The sequence below is a fragment of the Stomoxys calcitrans genome, chromosome 3, assembly GCF_963082655.1.
Source record: "Stomoxys calcitrans chromosome 3, idStoCalc2.1, whole genome shotgun sequence".
NCBI lineage: Eukaryota > Metazoa > Arthropoda > Insecta > Diptera > Muscidae > Stomoxys > Stomoxys calcitrans.
This window is the reverse complement of record NC_081554.1, coordinates 186,481,716-186,500,873: the sequence shown is the minus strand read 5'-3', so window position 1 is coordinate 186,500,873 and position 19,158 is coordinate 186,481,716. Positions and strand designations below refer to the sequence as shown.

General features: G+C 35.3%; 2 protein-coding genes across 2 annotated transcripts in view; one reads left to right on the top strand and one right to left on the bottom strand.

The window, feature by feature from the left end:
- Window positions 1-6,399, bottom strand: part of LOC106092020 (uncharacterized) — a 125,236-nt gene extending 118,837 nt beyond the window's left edge. Inside the window, exon 1 of the mRNA XM_059364303.1 lies at window positions 6,140-6,399. Coding sequence (XP_059220286.1) covers window positions 6,140-6,203 — 64 coding nt within the window. The 5' untranslated portion in view covers window positions 6,204-6,399. The remainder of the gene's footprint in view (window positions 1-6,139) is intronic.
- The window catches only part of LOC106092019 (uncharacterized), a 471,923-nt gene that overhangs the window by 224,939 nt on the left and 227,826 nt on the right, over window positions 1-19,158 (top strand). The window lies entirely within an intron of this gene.

The following is a 19,158-nucleotide window of genomic DNA, read 5'->3' as shown; positions in this document are numbered from 1 at the left end:
AAAGACCAATATTTTGGTCCGAGGTGGTGGGTATCCGGAGGTCTGTCGAACTTAGCGCCTATTTACTTGTTTTCTTTGACTCTACTTCATATTGAAAAGCAAAACCACAAAAAACTTTTCAAAGAGTTCCAGCTATGTGGTGTGTTAAATGTATTGGCGGCGCGCTATAATGATCGCGATTTCGCCCTGATGAGCCCCTAGGAGGCTCATCAGATTGCTGTGCCACCAAAAATCTTCTTTGAATTGAAGATTACCCTTAAATAAAAACCAATAATTTGCAGAAAAATTTTAGTCCAAAACTAAAATTTCTTATAATTTTTTCTGGTTTTAATTTTAGTGCAATTTTTTTTTATAAATTTAATTTCTGGAGAAAAATTCATCAAAATTTTAGTTCTAAACAAACTGAAGTCCAAAACTTAATTTTGTTCTAATTTTTTTCTGCAAATTATTGGTTTTTATTTAAGGGTAATCTTCAATTCAAAGAAGATATTTCCGAATTAAGGACAGACTTTAATTTCTTTTCTACCTCTTTTATAATTAATTATTTAAATCCCAAGGATTTGGGCTAATTTTTCCGAATAGACTTTTCCCGAGTAATCATATTTAGAGAATATTCGTAAAATTTCTCCTTTCTTCAATGCACACATGAACACTGCATTCTTAGTTCAAAAGCTTAACTTCTATTCTTAACAATGTGATCCAAAATTTTGTTGCATCAATTCTTTCGCAAGAGAAATTGGACATTTAATTATGCGATCCAAAAATTATTATTACTTATACGCTCCCATTGCCTTTTATTTATTAAAATATTGCTTTTCAAGGCATAAGAATTGATACAGTGATAATAACACATATCTTCTTTTCACGAAATAGATGCTAACATATTGTGGAAGAAGGTTTAATGTGTGCAGCAAAGATACTACAAGATTTAAAAGCGAAACCATGGAATTATAGGACTAAATTTTTTGGAGAATACTGTTTTATACCCTTCACCATAGGATGCATACTAATTTTGTCATTCTGTTTGTAACTACTCGAAATATTCGTCTGAGACCCCATAAAGTATATATATTCTTGATCGACGCGACATTTTATGTCGATCAAGCCATGTCCGTCCGTCTGTCCGTCGGTCCGTCTGTCTGTTTAAAGCACGCTAACTTCCGAAGGAGTAAAGCTAGCCGCCTAAAATTTTGCACAAATACTTTTTATTAGTGTAGGTCGGTTGGTATTTCAAATGGGTCTTGACTTCTTGAGCCACTAGAGGGCGCAATACTTATCAAATTTGGCTGAAATTTTGCATGAAGTGTTCTGTTATACCTTCCAACAACTGTGCTAAGTATGGTTCAATCGGTCCATAGCCTGATTTAGCTGTCTTAAAAACCAATCTAAGATTTTGACTTCGCGCGCCTCTAGGGGACGTTAATCTTATCCGATTTGGCTGAAATTTTGCATGAGGTGTTTTGTTATGGCTTCCAATAACTGTGCAAAGTATGGGGTAAATCGGTATAGAACCTGATATAGCTGCCATATAAACCGATCTGGGATCTTGACTTCTTGAACCTCTAGAGGGCGCAATTCTTATCCGATTTGGCTAAAATTTTGCACCACGTGTTATGATATCCAACAACTGTGCCGAGTACGCTTCAAATCGGTCCATAACCTGATATAGCTGCCATATAAACCGATCTTGGGTCTTGACTTCTTCAGCATCTATTGCAATTCTCATCCGAATTGACTGAAATTTTGCACATAGTGTTTTAGTATCACTTCTAACAATTGTGCTAAGTATGGTTCAAATCGGTCCATAACCTGATATAGCTGCCATATAAACCGATCTGGGATCTTGATTTCTTGAGCTTCTAGAGGTCGCAATTATTATCCGATTTGGCTGAAATTTTGTACAACGGCTTCTTCCATGACCTCCGACATACGTCTCAAATATGGTCTGAATCGGTCTTTAACCTGATACAGCTCCCCTATTAAACCGATCTCCTTTTTTTGACAAATTTGACAATATTTTGTTCAAAACTAATTTCCTCAGAGATTTTGGGAATTAAAATTTTGCGCTTTATATATTTTTTTAAATCTAGGCCCTAAATTAAATTCAAAATGTCTGTATATATTTTTGTGGAAAACTTTTAAACCTTCAAAATTGTGAACGTATTGTAAATAAAATATTATTTTCTAAAGCTTATGTGTTTTTTCCCTAATGCTTTTGGCTAATTTATACCCGAAAAATCCAATTAAAAATTTTATTCGCAAAATATATGCTATTTTATACCAAACTGCCATGCACACATGATCACTGCTTTCTTATTATGAAAGCTTGTTTAGTATTCAAAATAAGTTGCTTTAAAAATTTTGTTTCTTCAATTCGTTTGCTCCAAATATATGATATTTAGCTATATGAGTCAAATAATTTTTATTACTTATACGCTCCCCTTACCCAGTAATATTAAAGTATTGTTTTTATAGGCAAACGAATTGATACGGAGAAAATTACGCTTATTTTAGTTTAACAATAAGAAGAGCTAGCTACTGTAAAAGACTTTTACGTGTGTGCAAAGAAAACCTTAAAAAAAATTCTATGATTATGCAGGCTGTCGCAGAATATTTATATATATTAAACTTTAATAAGAATAGGATTTTCCTACAAATTGTCAAACAGCTATGATTTTTATGAAAAATGAAAACAAAATTTTATGTTACTAGAAAATTTGTCCCAATTCAATTTCTATCGAAAACTTTCTGAATTTATAAAAACTTTTGTCCAAAATTGTCATTTTATTTTTAAATATAAATTTTTCGGTTTCTGGTTGGTTTCTTGTTTTAAGACAATCTTCAGCCTGAAGCAATTAATTTCATCGAATGGACAAACTGCGTTCCCTCTGCCGTTTCTTTAATAGCCTTAATGGTAATTAATTTTTTTTTTTTAATAAAATTTTACTTTTCCCCATAATTTTTGGGCTTAATTACACCCTAAAAGTAATTTTTTGACTTCTTGAAACTTGTAAAACAAACTTTTTTAGCATGTTTCATTCGAAGGTTTCCTTATAAATATATTTTAAGCACAGCACAAGTAAGTCTATACTTGAACACACATTGACACACTTTAACATATATTTCTCCCACTAATGGAAATTTAACAACAACAATTTATTATTTTTCTCCCTTACTCAGCCCATTTAAGAGCGAGTGAGAAAAACTTCACAACAATCTGTGCTGGGGGAGATAAAGAATTTTGACATGCTTGGGTAAAGACAAGCTACTTTACTTAGCTTTTGGTGGAGAGCATTAATCAAATCAGTTTAACTTATGAGAATTTCAGAGTAAGGACACCATATTTTTTGCTAGTTTTGTTTTTTTTTTCCTTTGGCATACATAATAATACTTGTTATTATTACAAACGTATTACCACACACCTTACATAACAAGCATCATACATCATTTTTGGGAGAATTTTTTTTGTGTACGAGAATAAATTTCTTCCCTCTTATAATGAATTATCTACAGAGAGTTGAAGACCCCCCCAAAAAAAAAGAGATACCAACTTATGTTACGTGTAATCTCGTTATTTTTTCGTTTCTTTAATATCCTTAAAAAACAACATTTAAGTGGCAATTTTCTATAATCTAGCGTTAAACTTTTAGTCCCCATATTGATTGATATGACATGGATTTTGCCCTAAGGGATATTTGGTTTCTTGATGTTATTGCTGATTTCCCAACCAACATGAAAACAAGCAAAAATCATAATTGTATGGGCAAGACTTGAATGTCATTGATAAATCCATGATAGATTGTGGTGGTCATTGGCAAAGAACTAACCTCAGCATAGCCAAAACGATACACAGTGACTTGAATTTCTACAACGCATTTTAATGTTTACTCAATATCTTGGAATTTTGGTCTTATTTATTATAAGTTTATCCTTTGGCTTTATTTGGTCACACAAAAACGAGAGCAAAGCCAAAATGCTATTATTATTGATGATGGCCAAAATGGTCATCATAAAGCACATTTCTTACACACACACACACCACTCATGTACCCAACTTGCTCAGTTATATATGTACAATATGATTGAGTGATTTCGTGCCACAGATTTTAATGAGTTGTGAGATATAAACCGAAAAAAAAATAAAAATACAGGAAAAAGAGAAATGATTCAGAATTTATGATAAATAATATGTGCTTGTAGAGGGGCTACGCCAGTAAAAACAACCCTAAATTAAATGTTTATAGGTGGCTCCCAAATTAACATACAACAGATAAATTTCATGCCCTTGCCTAAAAGTATGCTTTAAAATAAGATAAAAAGGATTAAAAAATCAAAAGAAAAAAAAATTAATTAAAATAAAATAAAATAAATTAAAATAGAATTGAAAAAAAAATTGAGTAAAATATAATAAAATAAACTAAAATGAAATTAAATAATATAAAAAAATAAACAAATAAAATAAAACTAAATTAAGTTAAAATAAAATAAAATAAATTAAAAAAAATAAAATAAAATAAAATAAAATAAAATAAAGTAAAATAAGAATAAGAATAGCGCCTTGTATAGGATTTATATAGGAGCTGTATCAGGCCATAGATCGATTCAGACCATATTAGACACGCATGTTGAAGATCATGGGAAAAGCTGTTGTACAAAATTTCATCCAAATCGCATAAGAATTGTGCATTCTAGTGGCTCATGAAGTCAAGATCCAAGATCGGTTTATATGGCAGCTATATCGGGTTATGGACCGATTTGAAAAGTAATCAGCATAGTTTTTGAAAGTCACATGAAAACACTTTATGCCAAATTTCACCCAATTTGGATGAAAATTGCGCCCTCTAGTGGCTCAAGCAATCAAGATCCTAGATCGGTTTATATGGCAGCTATATTAGGTTAAGAACCGTTTTGAACCATACTTCGCACAATTGTTGGAAGTCATAACAAAAAAACTTCATGCTAAATTTAAGCCAAATGGGACAAGAATTGCGCCCTCTAGTGGCTCAAAAAGACAAGATCCAAAATCATTCTATATGGCAGCTATATTAGGTTATGGACCGACTAAGCTATACTCGGCACAGTTACTAGCAGTAATAGCGAAACACACAATGCACTGTTGTTGGAAGTCATAACGAAACACGCCATACCGAATTTCAGCCAAATCGGATGATAATTGCGCCCTCTAGTGACTCAAGAAGTCAAGATCCAAGATCGGTTTATATCTCGCAGCTAAATCAGGTCATGGACTTAAAATGTTATGACGATCAAGAATATATACTTTATGGGAGCTCGGACGAATATTTCGTGGTGCTACAAACGGAATGACGAAATTATGTCATTGAACTATTTAAATTTTTTTACCCACCATCACTTCTGGAACCCTCGGAAGCGGCAATTTTTGTTTTATTTGGCTGAAAGTATGCACAAAGTGTTCTGTTGAGACTTACAACATTTGCGCCCAGTGCGGTCTAAATCGGTTTGCTACCTAGTATAGCTCCTATATAAACCGATTTGACTTTGTTGAGCCCCTGGAGGCCTCAATTTTATTATGATTTGGTCTACAACCAGATATAGCTCCCATATTTTAGCAGAATCCATGGTGGTGGATTTCCAAAATTCGGCCCGGTCAAACTTTGCACACTTCAACTTGTTTTAATTTATAGTTTTGTATACTTTTACTTCATTCCTGTTATATTTAATATTTCCCCCCTCCTGAGAATATATCAACAAATATTCTGTTTACCCAGCCTAAAATGATGCTCATTATTTTGTGTGTTTCTTTAAGTAGGTATTTCCGAAACGAGACAGAACAGAGCTTTAATTAAATTCCTGTTGACGTTTTCACTTTATTAATCAGTTGTTAAAGCCTACAAGGCCTAACGAACATTCACACACACACACACACTTATTCATATACAGCCAATTAATATTGAAACTGCCTAAAAGTATACTTCACTTTGTGGCACTTGAAGGCCAAATATATTTAATATACAAAAACTTTTCGTTATGGTGTTTGTTGACATTGACACCCCTTAAACGGAGTGAATGGACCAAGCAAAGCATGGGAAGAGAGAAGTAGATGAATGGATGGCTGGCTGGCTGAATGTTTGGATGGATGGACGAAAATCCCAGTACATACCAAAATAAAGCTCACGCTCAAAATTAGCTGTTGGCACAACAATTAAAAATACCACACCCGGCATTGTCACTTCAAATTACGCGTCGCAGCCTTTCCCAGAATTTCCCGAATGGGGGTTTCACTTAACGCGCGAGCTGCTTCCAATTTCGCCAGGGTCTAAAGGCTGGGAGAATGGGAAGTTGACTTCTGTGTTTGTGTATGGTGTTATAATTCTGCTATTGTGCTGTGTATTTTTGCCTGCAACGAGATGAGAAGAAACAGTCATGCATATAAATTTTGTTGGCAAATTAATTTCTCCTTTATTATGTCACCCCAAAAGTTTATGGTACACACACATACCGGGCAATTAAACATGTTGTGTGAGTGTTTTTGGTTTGTTTTTATATTTTTGGTCTGCATTGCAAAATGTTGACAAGAAATATTTAAATTAATTTGCTTGTTTATAACGGTCACAAAAAAATTTATAGCATATTTTTAGGCGATCATTAATAGAAAATTAAATGGTATATTGCTGTTTGGCTAAACGTTGGGCCTTTTTGCCTGGACAGCCTTTGTGGATGCATTCTAGCCTTTGCTATATATATCTCAAGCCATTTATAATATTATACACCCCACCAAAACCATTGGCATGAGATTTATTTACTCGTTCTATAATTCTGGGAACATAAATAAATTTATGCTGTACTAACTTATGGAAATAAAATTGTTGCTCTTGCTGCAGCACTCAAGCCTAGGTGCTTTAAATGAAAAATGAATGTTTTTTCTTCTCTAGGGTATTTGAGGGTTGATGTGCACAGAGGACGGGGGTAGCCATCAAAAGTGAGAGCATTACAATTGACCCAAAGCGGCTTTTGTTGTAATAAGGCATATCATGTTTGTTATGCCAGATATGAAATTTTTTCTTTCATTAAGTCGTTCATTTTGCTATGGTTTCGAGTGGTGCTAAAAAAATGGCAACATAATTGCATAGCATATCTTTGAGGGTTAAATATTGCGTAGCATTATTTAAGGCGTAATATTTAAATTTTTGTGTGAATATACGAAAATATTTAAGGCTTTATTTTTTTTTAAATTAATTTTTGTTTTAATAAGCAAAGAATTTATTTATGGTAAATTAATTTTGTTAAAAATTTTAGATTTTTCTTAGGATTAAAATTTATTTTAATATGAAACGCATATTTTATTTTGTTGTTTTACTAAATTTCTGCTCCTCTTGTATTTTAACTACATTTTTTCCCAAAAATTTACCCTACCAAATTTTAATTTGTTTTTTTCTTCCTTCCATTGCGGTTTGGTGTGATGGCCATTGCTAAGTTACCTTAAGCCCTCTTGTAGTAGGTGTAACTCTCACCCTATTTGAAAATTCTTTTTGTGGCAACAGCTCATAAGAGTTTCGTCCCTCAATTTTTTCACCAAACATAACCACAAGTGTCAGAACCACATTAGCAGTCTTAGCAAGCCAGAGCAAGTGTTGTTTACAAATGCTGTGGCAGTAGTCGTAACACCATGTGTAGCAGCTGGTGCAAATAAAATGAAAGAAATGTGGATAATATTTAACCGGTAACAAGTAAGAACGCATTTAGTTCGGCAGTGGCGAACATTGGATACACTTAATACTCTATTTTATTATAACTCTGGACATATTTTTTTCAGGTACCGAGAGGCCACATACAAATTAAAGGCCAAAGTTTCAAGGAAAAGGTTAATAAATTAGGCTTTTATTAGAGTGAGTTCCTAAATCGGCAGATAGGACTCGATGACAGCTATATCTAAATAAACCAGGACTTATTTCCCGACGTGACTGTATAGGGCTCATATAAAATAAGAAGAAGATAAAATGAAAGAATGCGCAGCGGAGCGGGCCCTGTCCAGTTAGTAGGGTCAAAAATGCGCTTTTTATGTGCTTAAGACCCTAAATCGGCAGATCCGCCTGTATGGCTGCAATATCTAAATTTTTTCTGATGTAGACCTTGATCCGCGCAGATATGTGGTTGCCAGATCTAACTCAACTCACCTTAAATCCTATATCAGCAGATGGGTCCATATGGCAGCTATATTTAAATGTAGTCTGATGTGGATCCTACTCTGTTCGGATATCGAGAGGCCTTGTCCAACCACTGTTCCAAATTTTAGAGAAATCGAGCGATAAGTCCTTGAATCCGCAGATCGGTCTACATGGCAGCTATATGCAAATATGGTCCGAAACATAGTCTGAAACATATCGGGAGTCCTACTGCAACTTCACTGAACTTCAGCGGGTCTGAAGTAGACCATATTTGGTTCGGATATCGTGTGGCCTAATTCCACTCACTGTTCCAAATTTTAGTGGAATTGAATAATAGTTGCGCCTTTTACGCGCTTAAGAACCTAAAACAGCACGTCGGTCTATATGGCTGCTATATATATATATATGGTCTGATGTGGACCGTACTCGGTTTGAATGTCGAGTGTCCTTGTCCAGTTTACTGTAGCAGATTTCAGAGAAATCGAAACTATGGCAGCTATATCCAAACACGGTCCGATCTCAATCATACTCCATTCGGATTTTGGGTGCCCTACTGCAACTCATTGTTCCGAATTTCAGTAAATTCGAGTAATAAATGCGTCTTTTATGTGCTTAAGATCTTAAATCGGCAGATAGATTTATATGGCGCCATAGGTAAATATGGACAGATATAGATCACAATCAGTTCCTAAATTGGGGGCCCCAGTACAACTCAAATACAAAATTCAAAATTTGCCCATGAACATTCCACTATGGAAAAGGCGCACACTTCTCACATATCAATGAGTGCAGTCCGATTCAAGTTTAAGCTCAATGATTAGGGGTCTCCTTTTATAGCCGAGTCTGAACGGCATGCCGCTGTGCGACATCTTTTTGGAGAGAAGTTTTACATGGCCTATTACCTCACAAATGTTGCTATCACGAGGAGGGAAAAACCACAGCTAAACATTTTTTTCGAATGGTCTCGCCAGGATTCGAACCCAGTGAGTTGTAGTGGGAGGAGGCCACCGTAGCGCAGAGGTCAGCATACCCGCCTATGACACTGAATTCATAGGCGGATATGCTAACCCCGACGCTACGGTGGCCTCCTTCAAGTACAACTCACTGTTCCAAATTTCAGCGAAATGGTATAACAAATTCGTCTTTTTGAGCTTTAGACCCTAAATCAGAACATCAATATGGCAGCTATATTCAAATATGATCCGATATGGCCCGTTCAGGATCTTATCCTGCGTATGGAGGAAATACGGATCTGCACCAATTTCAGCTCAATATCGAAATTTTCGAGGGTCGTACAGAGATTGCAATAGACGGGTACACAGACAGACAGACACAAGGACATCGTTAAATCGTGCTAAAACTTTACAACGATCCCAAATATATTGTATATACATTGTAAAGTCGGACAATGATATTCGCGAGTGTTGTAAACACAATGACTAAACGTACACATCCCCTATCCTATGGTAGTGGGTATAAAAACGACAAAGAAAGGAACACGTTTCAGCTTAATATCAAATATGAAGCTAAACTGAAATAATAAGAAGCAAGAATTATAATCCTAAAAATTATATATTTTTTTAATTATTTCTCAAATGCCTTGAATTCGTTTTTATTTAAAGTCTGGTATTTTATTAAACCCTTGGTTTGGGTGGTTGAGTTGTTAGCGAATTGCCTTAACCGAAGTCAACCATTCTTGCCTTAACTGAAGTCATGCATTCTATTTCCTACAAACGCTTTAATCTGCCAATACTCTGGTATCACAATGCAAAAAAATTCCACAAGTAAGTATATTAGCCACTATAGTCAAACCATACATAGCTTGTAAAGGTGAGAAGATATTACGCCAAGTTTCTAAACTTCCAAGCAAATTTATCATCTATGACTCGTCTATTAAAAGGAGACTCCTTATCATTGGGCTTAAACTTCAAGCGGACAGCACTCACTGATATGTAAGAAGTTTGACCCTCTCCCTTAATCGAATGTTCATGGACTAATTGGCATATTTTATCATTTGTGACAAAAAAATTTAAAAATAATAAATCAATTCTTACGCCTAAAAGTATGCAAATTTTTCTTTTTCAAAAACCACTCATTTTATGCTTTCGATTGTTTTTAAGTACGAATTTGAAAATAGTTCTTATGTGCCACACTTATAAGAAAAACCAGTAAGGGGTGCTGTCTGTATAATACCCTACACCTACTATATATATATATCCAATTCTGAACCAGTTTTGATAGACTTCGGCGGATGTTTTCAGATGGGTTATTAAACAATCCGAATCAAATTTCGGGAAAATATGTTGAAACTGTAATAACAACGGTTGACAAATGAAAACATTATAGCAATTCACCCAAACGCTGACGGACATATATATGGGAGCTTTATCGAAATTTGAACCGAATTCTATGAAATTCATTAGTAATGTCGAGAGTTATAAGAAAATCCTTGCTGACAAATTTCGAGAGAATCGGTTATCAAATGAGAACTTTATTGCAATATTTCTCAAAATCGGACCAACATTTATATGGGAGCTATATCTAAATCTGAACAGATTTCAAACAAACCTGTTAGATATTGTGGTTGTTGTCGAGGAAAACGTTGTTCCAAATTTTGGCAAGATTGGTCAATAAATGCGTTTGCAGTGGCTCTAGGAGTGAAAACCGGGCGATATATATGAGAGCTATATTTTCTTTTTCTTTGAAATTCACCAGTAATGTTGAGAGACAAGAAAATATCCCTTCTGTGCAACACTTCGTTCAAAATTTCAGCCAAATCGTATTAGAATTACGCCCTCTATAGGCTCATGAAGTCAAGATCCTAGATCGGTTTATAAGACAGCTAAATCAGGCTATGGACCGATTTCAACAATACTTAGCACAGTTGTTGGAAGGTATAACAAAACACTTCATGGAAAATTTCAGCCAAATTTGATAAGAATTGTGCCCTCTAGTGGCTCAAGAAGTCAAGATCCAAGATCGTTTTATATGGCAGATACATCAAAACATGGACCGATATGGCCCATTTACAATCCCAACCGACCTTCACCAATAAGAAGTATTTTCAAGCGGCTAACTTAACTCCTCCGAAAGTAAGCGTGATTTCGACAGACAGACGGGCGGATGGACGGACGGTCATGGCCAGATCGTCTTAAAATGTCATACTTTATGGGGTCTTACTTGAATATTTCGAGGAGTTACAAACAGAATGATGAAATTAGTATATTCCCATCCTATGGTGGAAGGTAAAAAAATCCTTTATCCTAATCCTTTTACCAAAGTTAAAATAACAGCCACATATAAATGGTGGCTTCCATGGAGCTATTATGAAAGACCAAGGTGGCTTAAAACATAAAAAAATGTAACACAATATTATTATAATTAAGCTTTAAATAAAATAAAGGGTGATTCTTTAGCTATTATCTTTTTGGCAACACTAAATTAAACAGCTCACTGTCAAACATCTTCAGTTTAGTCTATAATTTAACCATGAATCGTCTTACAAACGAACAAAGCTTGCAAATTATTGAGTTTTATTATCAAAATGCGTGCTCTGTTGCGAAAGTTCATGACGCGCTTCTTCTTCCATTGAGCGACAAAGCTCATTTTTTGCTCAATGGGTAAGTAAATAAGCAGAATTAGTGATTTTGGTGTGAAGATCAGCCAGAAGCATTGCCAGAGCTATCAATGCATCCAAAAAAAATGACAGTTTGGTGCGGTTTATGGGCTGGTGGCATCATTGGACCGTACTTCTTCAATGATGATGCTTATCGTGACATAACTGTCATGAGATGATATCCAAATTTTTTTGCCCTTAACACAAGAGCTTGCTTGTGGTTTCAACAAGACGGTGTTAAATGCCACAAAACACGCGCAATAATGGACATTTTGAGAGAAGAATTCGGTGAACATTTTATTTCACATTCGGGACCGTTCAAATGGCCGCCTAGATCTTGCGATTTAACGTCTTTAGACTATTTTTTGTGGGGCTATGTTAAAGCTCATGCTTCAATTGACGCCTTGGTAGACAACATTGAAGCATTTGTTTGTGAGATACCGTCCGAAATGTTGGAAAGAGTACGCCAAAATTGGACTAAGCGTATGGACGATTTGGGGCCCAATCAGGGTCAACACAAAATTGCAAATTTTGCCCATGAACATTCCACTAAGGAACAGGGGCAAACTTCTCACATATCAATGAGTGCAGTCCGATTCAAGTTTAAGCTCAATGATAAGGGGCCTTCTTTTTATAGCCGAGTCCGAACGGCGTGCCGCAGTGCGACACCTCTTTGGAGAGAAGTTTTACATGGCATAGTACCTCACAAATGTATTGCCAGCATTAGGAGGGGAAAACCACCGCTGAAAAATTTTCCTGACGGTATCGCCAGAATTCAAACCCAGGTGGACATGCTAACCTCTGCGCTACGGTGGCCTCCAAGTCAGGGTCAACATATGCATGAAAATATCTGGACCGTACTGTCAATTCAAATAAAGATTTCATGCATTTTTCTGAATTTTAATTTTTTTTTTTGCAAAACTTTCCTATAGCTCTTAAAAATCACCCTTTATATATATATGTTCCTTAGTAACTTTGATGCCTCTTTTGTATATTGTTTCTTTCTGTTGTTTTTATTTCATTCTATTTTCTTTTCACCGACACTTTCTTTGTAAAAATTTCCGTGTTTTTTATTTTTTTTTATGCGCGTGTGTTTTTTTGTTTTTTAGTTGCCTCATTCTTTTTGATGGTGGCTTCATGAAGGCAAGTGTACTTGTGAGGTGTTCTAAGAGGAAACATTTTGCCAGAAAAGGCATAACCTTTAGCGCTTTTTTGCCTCTTTACTTTGTTGTATTTTGCTTAACTTATTAACATAATGAATTATGTTTTGAGCATATAATATGAGCTGGGGTGCTAATGTGAAACAGAAATGCTTGTGTGGGAAAAACAAACATCTTGGAAAAAAAAACTTAAGGAAATATCAAAGGGTTTTGACTGTAAAAGCAATTGCATAAATTATGAACGCATATACAGCTGTGTTCAAAACAATAGTAGTGGTTACTCGTCATATCTTCAAAAGCCAAATTTTTTGGTATATCAATATATCTATTAAGTGATATTCTAAGGGTATGTAAGAAGTAAAATAACAAATATGAGTTCTTTATAAATATTGTATTTTTGATGCTATTTATAGTATTCAAGTATGGCCACTCCATTGCCTTGTTCAAAAAAATTGGAGTTTGAAAGATTTGTAAACAAATTTAAACAGTATTAAATTTTAAGGAAAAAATGTAAAAACTCTTTATAGAAAAGTCGCATTAACGCTGCTTCAACTGTAATTGATTAATTTTTTTGTACTATAATGTCTGTAATAGTAGGGCGAGAAAGCACTGTTCCAAGGAGAGGCGAAAATTACCCCAAAACCATGAAAACCAACCAAAAACAAGTAAAAGCGTGCTAAGTTCGGCCGGGCTGAATCTTTTACACCCTCCACCATGGATCGCATTTGTCATTTTCTTTTCCCTGCATCTCTTCTTAGGCAAAAAAAGGATAAAAGAAAAGAATTGCTCTGCTATTAGAGCGATATCAAGATATGGTCCGGTTCGGACCACAATTAAATTAAATGTTGGAGAACTGTGTAAAATGTCAGCCAATTCGTATAAGAATTGCGCTCTTTGGGCGCTTAAGAAGTAAAATAGAGAGATCGATTTATATGGGAGCTGTATGAGGATATAGACCGAATCAGAATATAATGAACAGGTATGTTGGTGGTCATGAGAGCATCCGTCGTACAAGCAAATCGGATAATAATTGCGACCTCTATAGGCTCAAGAAGTCAAGATCCCAGATCGGTTTTCAATGGCAGCCATATCAGGTTATGGACCGATTTGAATCTTATGTAGCACAGTTGTTGAAAGTCATAATAAAATACGTCATGCTAAATTTTGGCCAAAACGGATAGGAATTGCGCCCTCTAGAGGCTCAAGAAATCAAGTCCCCAGATCGGTTTATATGACAGCTATATCAGGTTATGGACCGATTTGAGCCATGCTTGGCACAGTTATTGGATATTATAACAAAATTTCATTCCAATCGGATAAGAATCGCCCCCTCTAGAGGCTCAAGAAGTCAATACACAAGATCGGTTTATATGACAGCTATATCAAAACATGAACCGATATGGCCCATTTACAATCCTAACCGACCTAGATTAAAAATTTCAAGCGCCTAGCTTTACTCCTAGCTTTTAAGTTAGCGTGCTTTGGACAGACTGGTGGACGGGCTGTCGGACGGACGATCGAACGGACGGACGGTCGAACGGATGGATGTCAAGAAGTCAAGACCCAAGATCGGTTTATATGGCAGCTATATCAAAACATGGACCGATATGGCCCATTTACAATCCCAACCGACCGACGCAATTCTCATCTGATATGGCTGAAATTATGCATGAGGTGTTTTATTGTGACTTACAATAACTACGCTAATTATAGCGTAAATCGGTACATAACTTGATATAGCTGCCATATAAACCGATCTGGGATCTTGACTTCTTGAGCCACTAGAGGGCGCAGCTATTGTCCAATTTGGCGTAAATTTTGTACTTAGGCTTCTCCCATGACCTACAGCATACCTGTACAATATGGTCTTAATCGATCTATAGGCTGATATAGCTCCCACATAAACCGATCTCCCGATTATGCTTCTAGAGACCCTACAAGGTGCAATTCTCATCTGAATGAACTGAAATATTACACAAGGACTTCTACAATCTTCTGCATTTATTTATGGTCCGAATCGGACTATAACTTGATACATTTTCCTTTCGACATTTTTCTTCAATTTGACTCACATCGGTCCAGATTTAGATATAGCTGCCACATAGACCGATCTCTCGACTTAAGGTCTTGGTCCATAAAAGGCACATTTTTTTTTGCGCTTTGGCCGAAATTCGGGACAGTGAGTTGTGTTAGGCTCTTCGACATTTTTCTGCAATATGGCCCAAATCGGTCCAGATTTGGATATAGCTGCCATATAGACCGATATCTCGATTTAAAGTCTTGGCCCCATAAAAGGCGCATTTATAGTCCGATTTCACTGAAATTAGATACAGTGCCTTATGTAAGTGGCTTTTCGACATCTGTGTCGTAAATGGTTCAGATTGGTTTAGTTTTAGATATAGCTTGGAAAATTTTGCATGTATGCGCTAAGGACACTAAAATAACTTAAAAGCAAAACGAAAATGCATAAGTTTGCGGCCCTAGAACTTATTGCAAGATAATATCAGTGCTATTTATACCCTACACCACTACTGTGGTAAAGGGTATTATAAGTTAGTGAATTAGTTTGTAACACCCAAAAGCAAGAGAGATAGACCCATTGATAAGTGTACCGATCGACTCAGAATCACTTTCTGATTCGATTTAGCTATGTCCGTCTGTCTGTCTGTCTGTCCGTCCGTCTGTCTGTCCATATTAATTTGTTTACAGGTCGCAATTTTAATCCGATCATCTTCAAATTTGGTACAGGCCTGTTTTTCGGCCTTGAGACGAAGCCTATTGAAATTAGAAATAATCGGTTCAGATCTGGATATAGCTCCCATATATATGTTCGTCCGATTTTCAGAAATAATGCAATAAAATGGTCATTTGTTAACCGATTCTCTCTAAATTTGGCAGGAAGGATTTTGTAATGACTCTCGACATTACTGGTGAATTTCATGGAAACCAGTTCAGATTTAGATATAGCTCTCATATATATAAATATCGCCCGATTTTCACTCCTAGAGCCACCGCAGGTACATTTATTGACCAATCTCGCCCAAATATTGCAAAACGCTTTCCTCGATAACTACCATAATATACATAGAGTTTGGTCAAAATCGGCTCAGATTTAGATATAGCTCCCATATATATATGTTCGTCCGATTTTCAAAAATAATGCAATAAAATGGTCTTTTGTTTAACGATTTTCTCGAAATTCGGCAGAAGGAGGATTTTTCTCTTGACTCTCAACGTTACTGGTGCGTTTCATGGAAATCGGTTCAGATTTAGATATAGCTCTCATATATATGTTCGTCCGATTTTAAAAAATATTGCAAAAAAGTGATCATTTACTATCCGAAATCGGTCGAAATTTGCAGGAAGGATTTCATTATAACTCTCAATATTACTGGTGAATTTCATAGAAATCGAACCAGATTTAAATATAGCTGTAATATATGTATATCGCCAGATTTTCACCCCAAGAGCCACTGCAAGCGCATTGTTTGACCAATCACGCACAACGCTTTTCTCGACGACTACCACATTATCTGAGAAGTTTGCTCGAAATCGGTTCCGAATAAGATATAGCTCCCATATATACGTTGTCATTTGTCAACTGCTGTTTTTACAGTTTGAACATATTTGCTCGCCGAGGTCCATCAAAATTGGTTCAGAATTGGATATAGGTCTCACATTGTACTTAAAGGTTAGGTGTATGGTATTATACAGTTGGCACCGCCCGAATTTTGCCTTCCTTACTGGTTTTAGTTAGAATTTTTAAGTTTTGTTTGTTTGCTATTTTTTTTTTTTGGTTTTTTAATTTTTTTCCTTGGCTTGGCTTTCAAACTATGACAACATGCAATTTCTTTCCATTAAGTATGTATTTAAAATTGTATAAGTATTTCCATAACTGCAATTAATCATACGCACTAGAGGACATCATATTTTTCAAAAATTTTAAGGCAATTTTAAAATTCATTACCTTTTTTTCACTTTAATTATCCCTGGGGAAGCTTCCTTAATTTTTTTTCTTTATCAACTTATGTTTTTATTTTTTCTCTATAATTTTTACTTAAAATTTTTTTTCACTTTAAAATTTTTTTCCTTATATTTAATCTCGCTCGTTTTCCTAATGCACTTATTTCCTTGTTTGTCACGCTATAACTTCTTTTGACATACTTCAAATGCCCACTAAATGCTCTGATTAATGAGAAATCGAAAACGGAGGTTATACAAATGTGATGCTATGTGTTCGTTATTTGCTTTCACTCACTCTCTCTTGCTCTTAGATGTTCGCTTGTATTTCTGGGAATTTGTCTCAATTGAACAAACATCACAACGAGTACGATACAATTTGAACAGTATTGACATGTTAATTAAAAATGCATTGTATGGCCATTTATAGCCAAGAAGGCAAAGAAGAAGTAGAAATGAACAAACAAATAGTTCACTTGTAATGTAAGTGATTGTAAAAAGACACTCAAAGAAAAAAATAAAAATTAGAAAAAATAAAATCTGATAATTTAATCAGTCTTACCGGACCCCAAATGCCAAACTTGATTAAAATTGGATTAGAAATAATAATTATAGGTATTTAATAACCTAAATTTAGAGTTGGTTTTAATGTAAGCTAAGCCTAACAAGCTGAATTTGGCAAATTTACAATTCGAATCGATCTACTGAATTTTCGATGAACATTCCATTCAAGAACAGGGCATACTTCTCTCATATCAATGAGTGCAGTCCGATTAATGTTTAAGCTCAATGTTAGGGGCCTCCTTTTTATTGCCGAGTCCGACAGCGTTCTGAGTTCTAACGTGCGACTCCACTTGGTAGAGAAGTTTTAACATGGTATCCTGCCTCACAAAAGTATACAGCAATAGAAAGGGGGAAAACCACCACTGCAAATTTTTCTGATATTCACGATGGGATTTGAACTCAGGCGTTCGGTGTCATATGCGGACATGCTAACCTCTGTGCCATGGAGGCCTCCATTCGAATCGATTTATATAGTATGTAAGAAATCGAACAAAATTTGATGTGGATGTCTTTATTCATTCTGCAGATATCGGGCTTTACTCCGTTGAACAATCAGACGGACGGACAAATATTGGTTTGGGGATATGAAATACTGTAGTGTTTTGAAAAAGTTTTACAAACTGCTTTGTAAATACAGTTCTTAGCTTTCTAAATCTTCTAATTTCACGTTTTTTACGTTTATAGTAAAAAAGTTATAGTTTTTTTATTAAATAAACTCAAAATTAATATAAATCATACGCACTGAGGTCCCTTTTAAAAAAATACGTTTTTATTCATGATATGGCATGATGTGGTGAAAAACTTTTGCATTTTTCGAGTGTATTGCCTGCAATGCTGCATCTATATCTTGTGCCACATTTTCAATGCCCCTTTTTGTTGTAATTCCTTGTATTTAAGGACGGACGGACACATATTTGATTGGGGTTATAAATACTGTAATGTGTTAAAAAAGTTTTACAAACTGCTTGGTAGATACAGTTCTTAGCTTTCAAAATCTTTCAATTTCACGTCTCTAGTGCTCATCGTATAAAAATTATAGCTTTTTTATTAAATCAACTCAAAATTAATATAAATCATACGCACTAAGGTCCCTTTAATAAAAATTGTTTTTTATTCATGATGTGGTGCAAAACTTTTGCATTTTTCGAGTGTATTGCCTGCAGTGCTGCATCTATATCTTTTGCCACATTTTTGATGCCCCTTTTTTGTTGTAATTCCTTGCATTTAAGGCAGTTTTACAGAGGGGCTTTTTCCCACTAATGAACTTTTGCTAATTAAAAATGTGTTAACAATGAAACAAAGAGAGCAGAAAATGATGATGGTGAGGGAGCTACAGAGTGCTTCTATGGCCCATCATTTCAAGCACAAAACTCAGTAGGGGTCATGGAATGCATGACAGCTCATGCGATATATTGCCGAATGATTGCCGTTTGTGAAAGGGAGTGTGGCAAAGCAGAAAGGGAGAGTGAGAGAGAGGTTTTAAATGTGTGAATTAAAGGGCAAAGAATTATATTAAAATTGAGGCTTTGAAAACTTTGAAGGGATTTCAATGAAATTAAGGTATAAAAAAGTTGGTTTGAATATTTAGCAAATATGAAATTTTCCAAGAAAATTTTGTTTTTAATGGACGGGCGGACATATTCATGGACATCGTTACATCGCCTTAGAATTTTACGACGATCCCAAATATGTAGGGTCTGTAATGGATATTTCG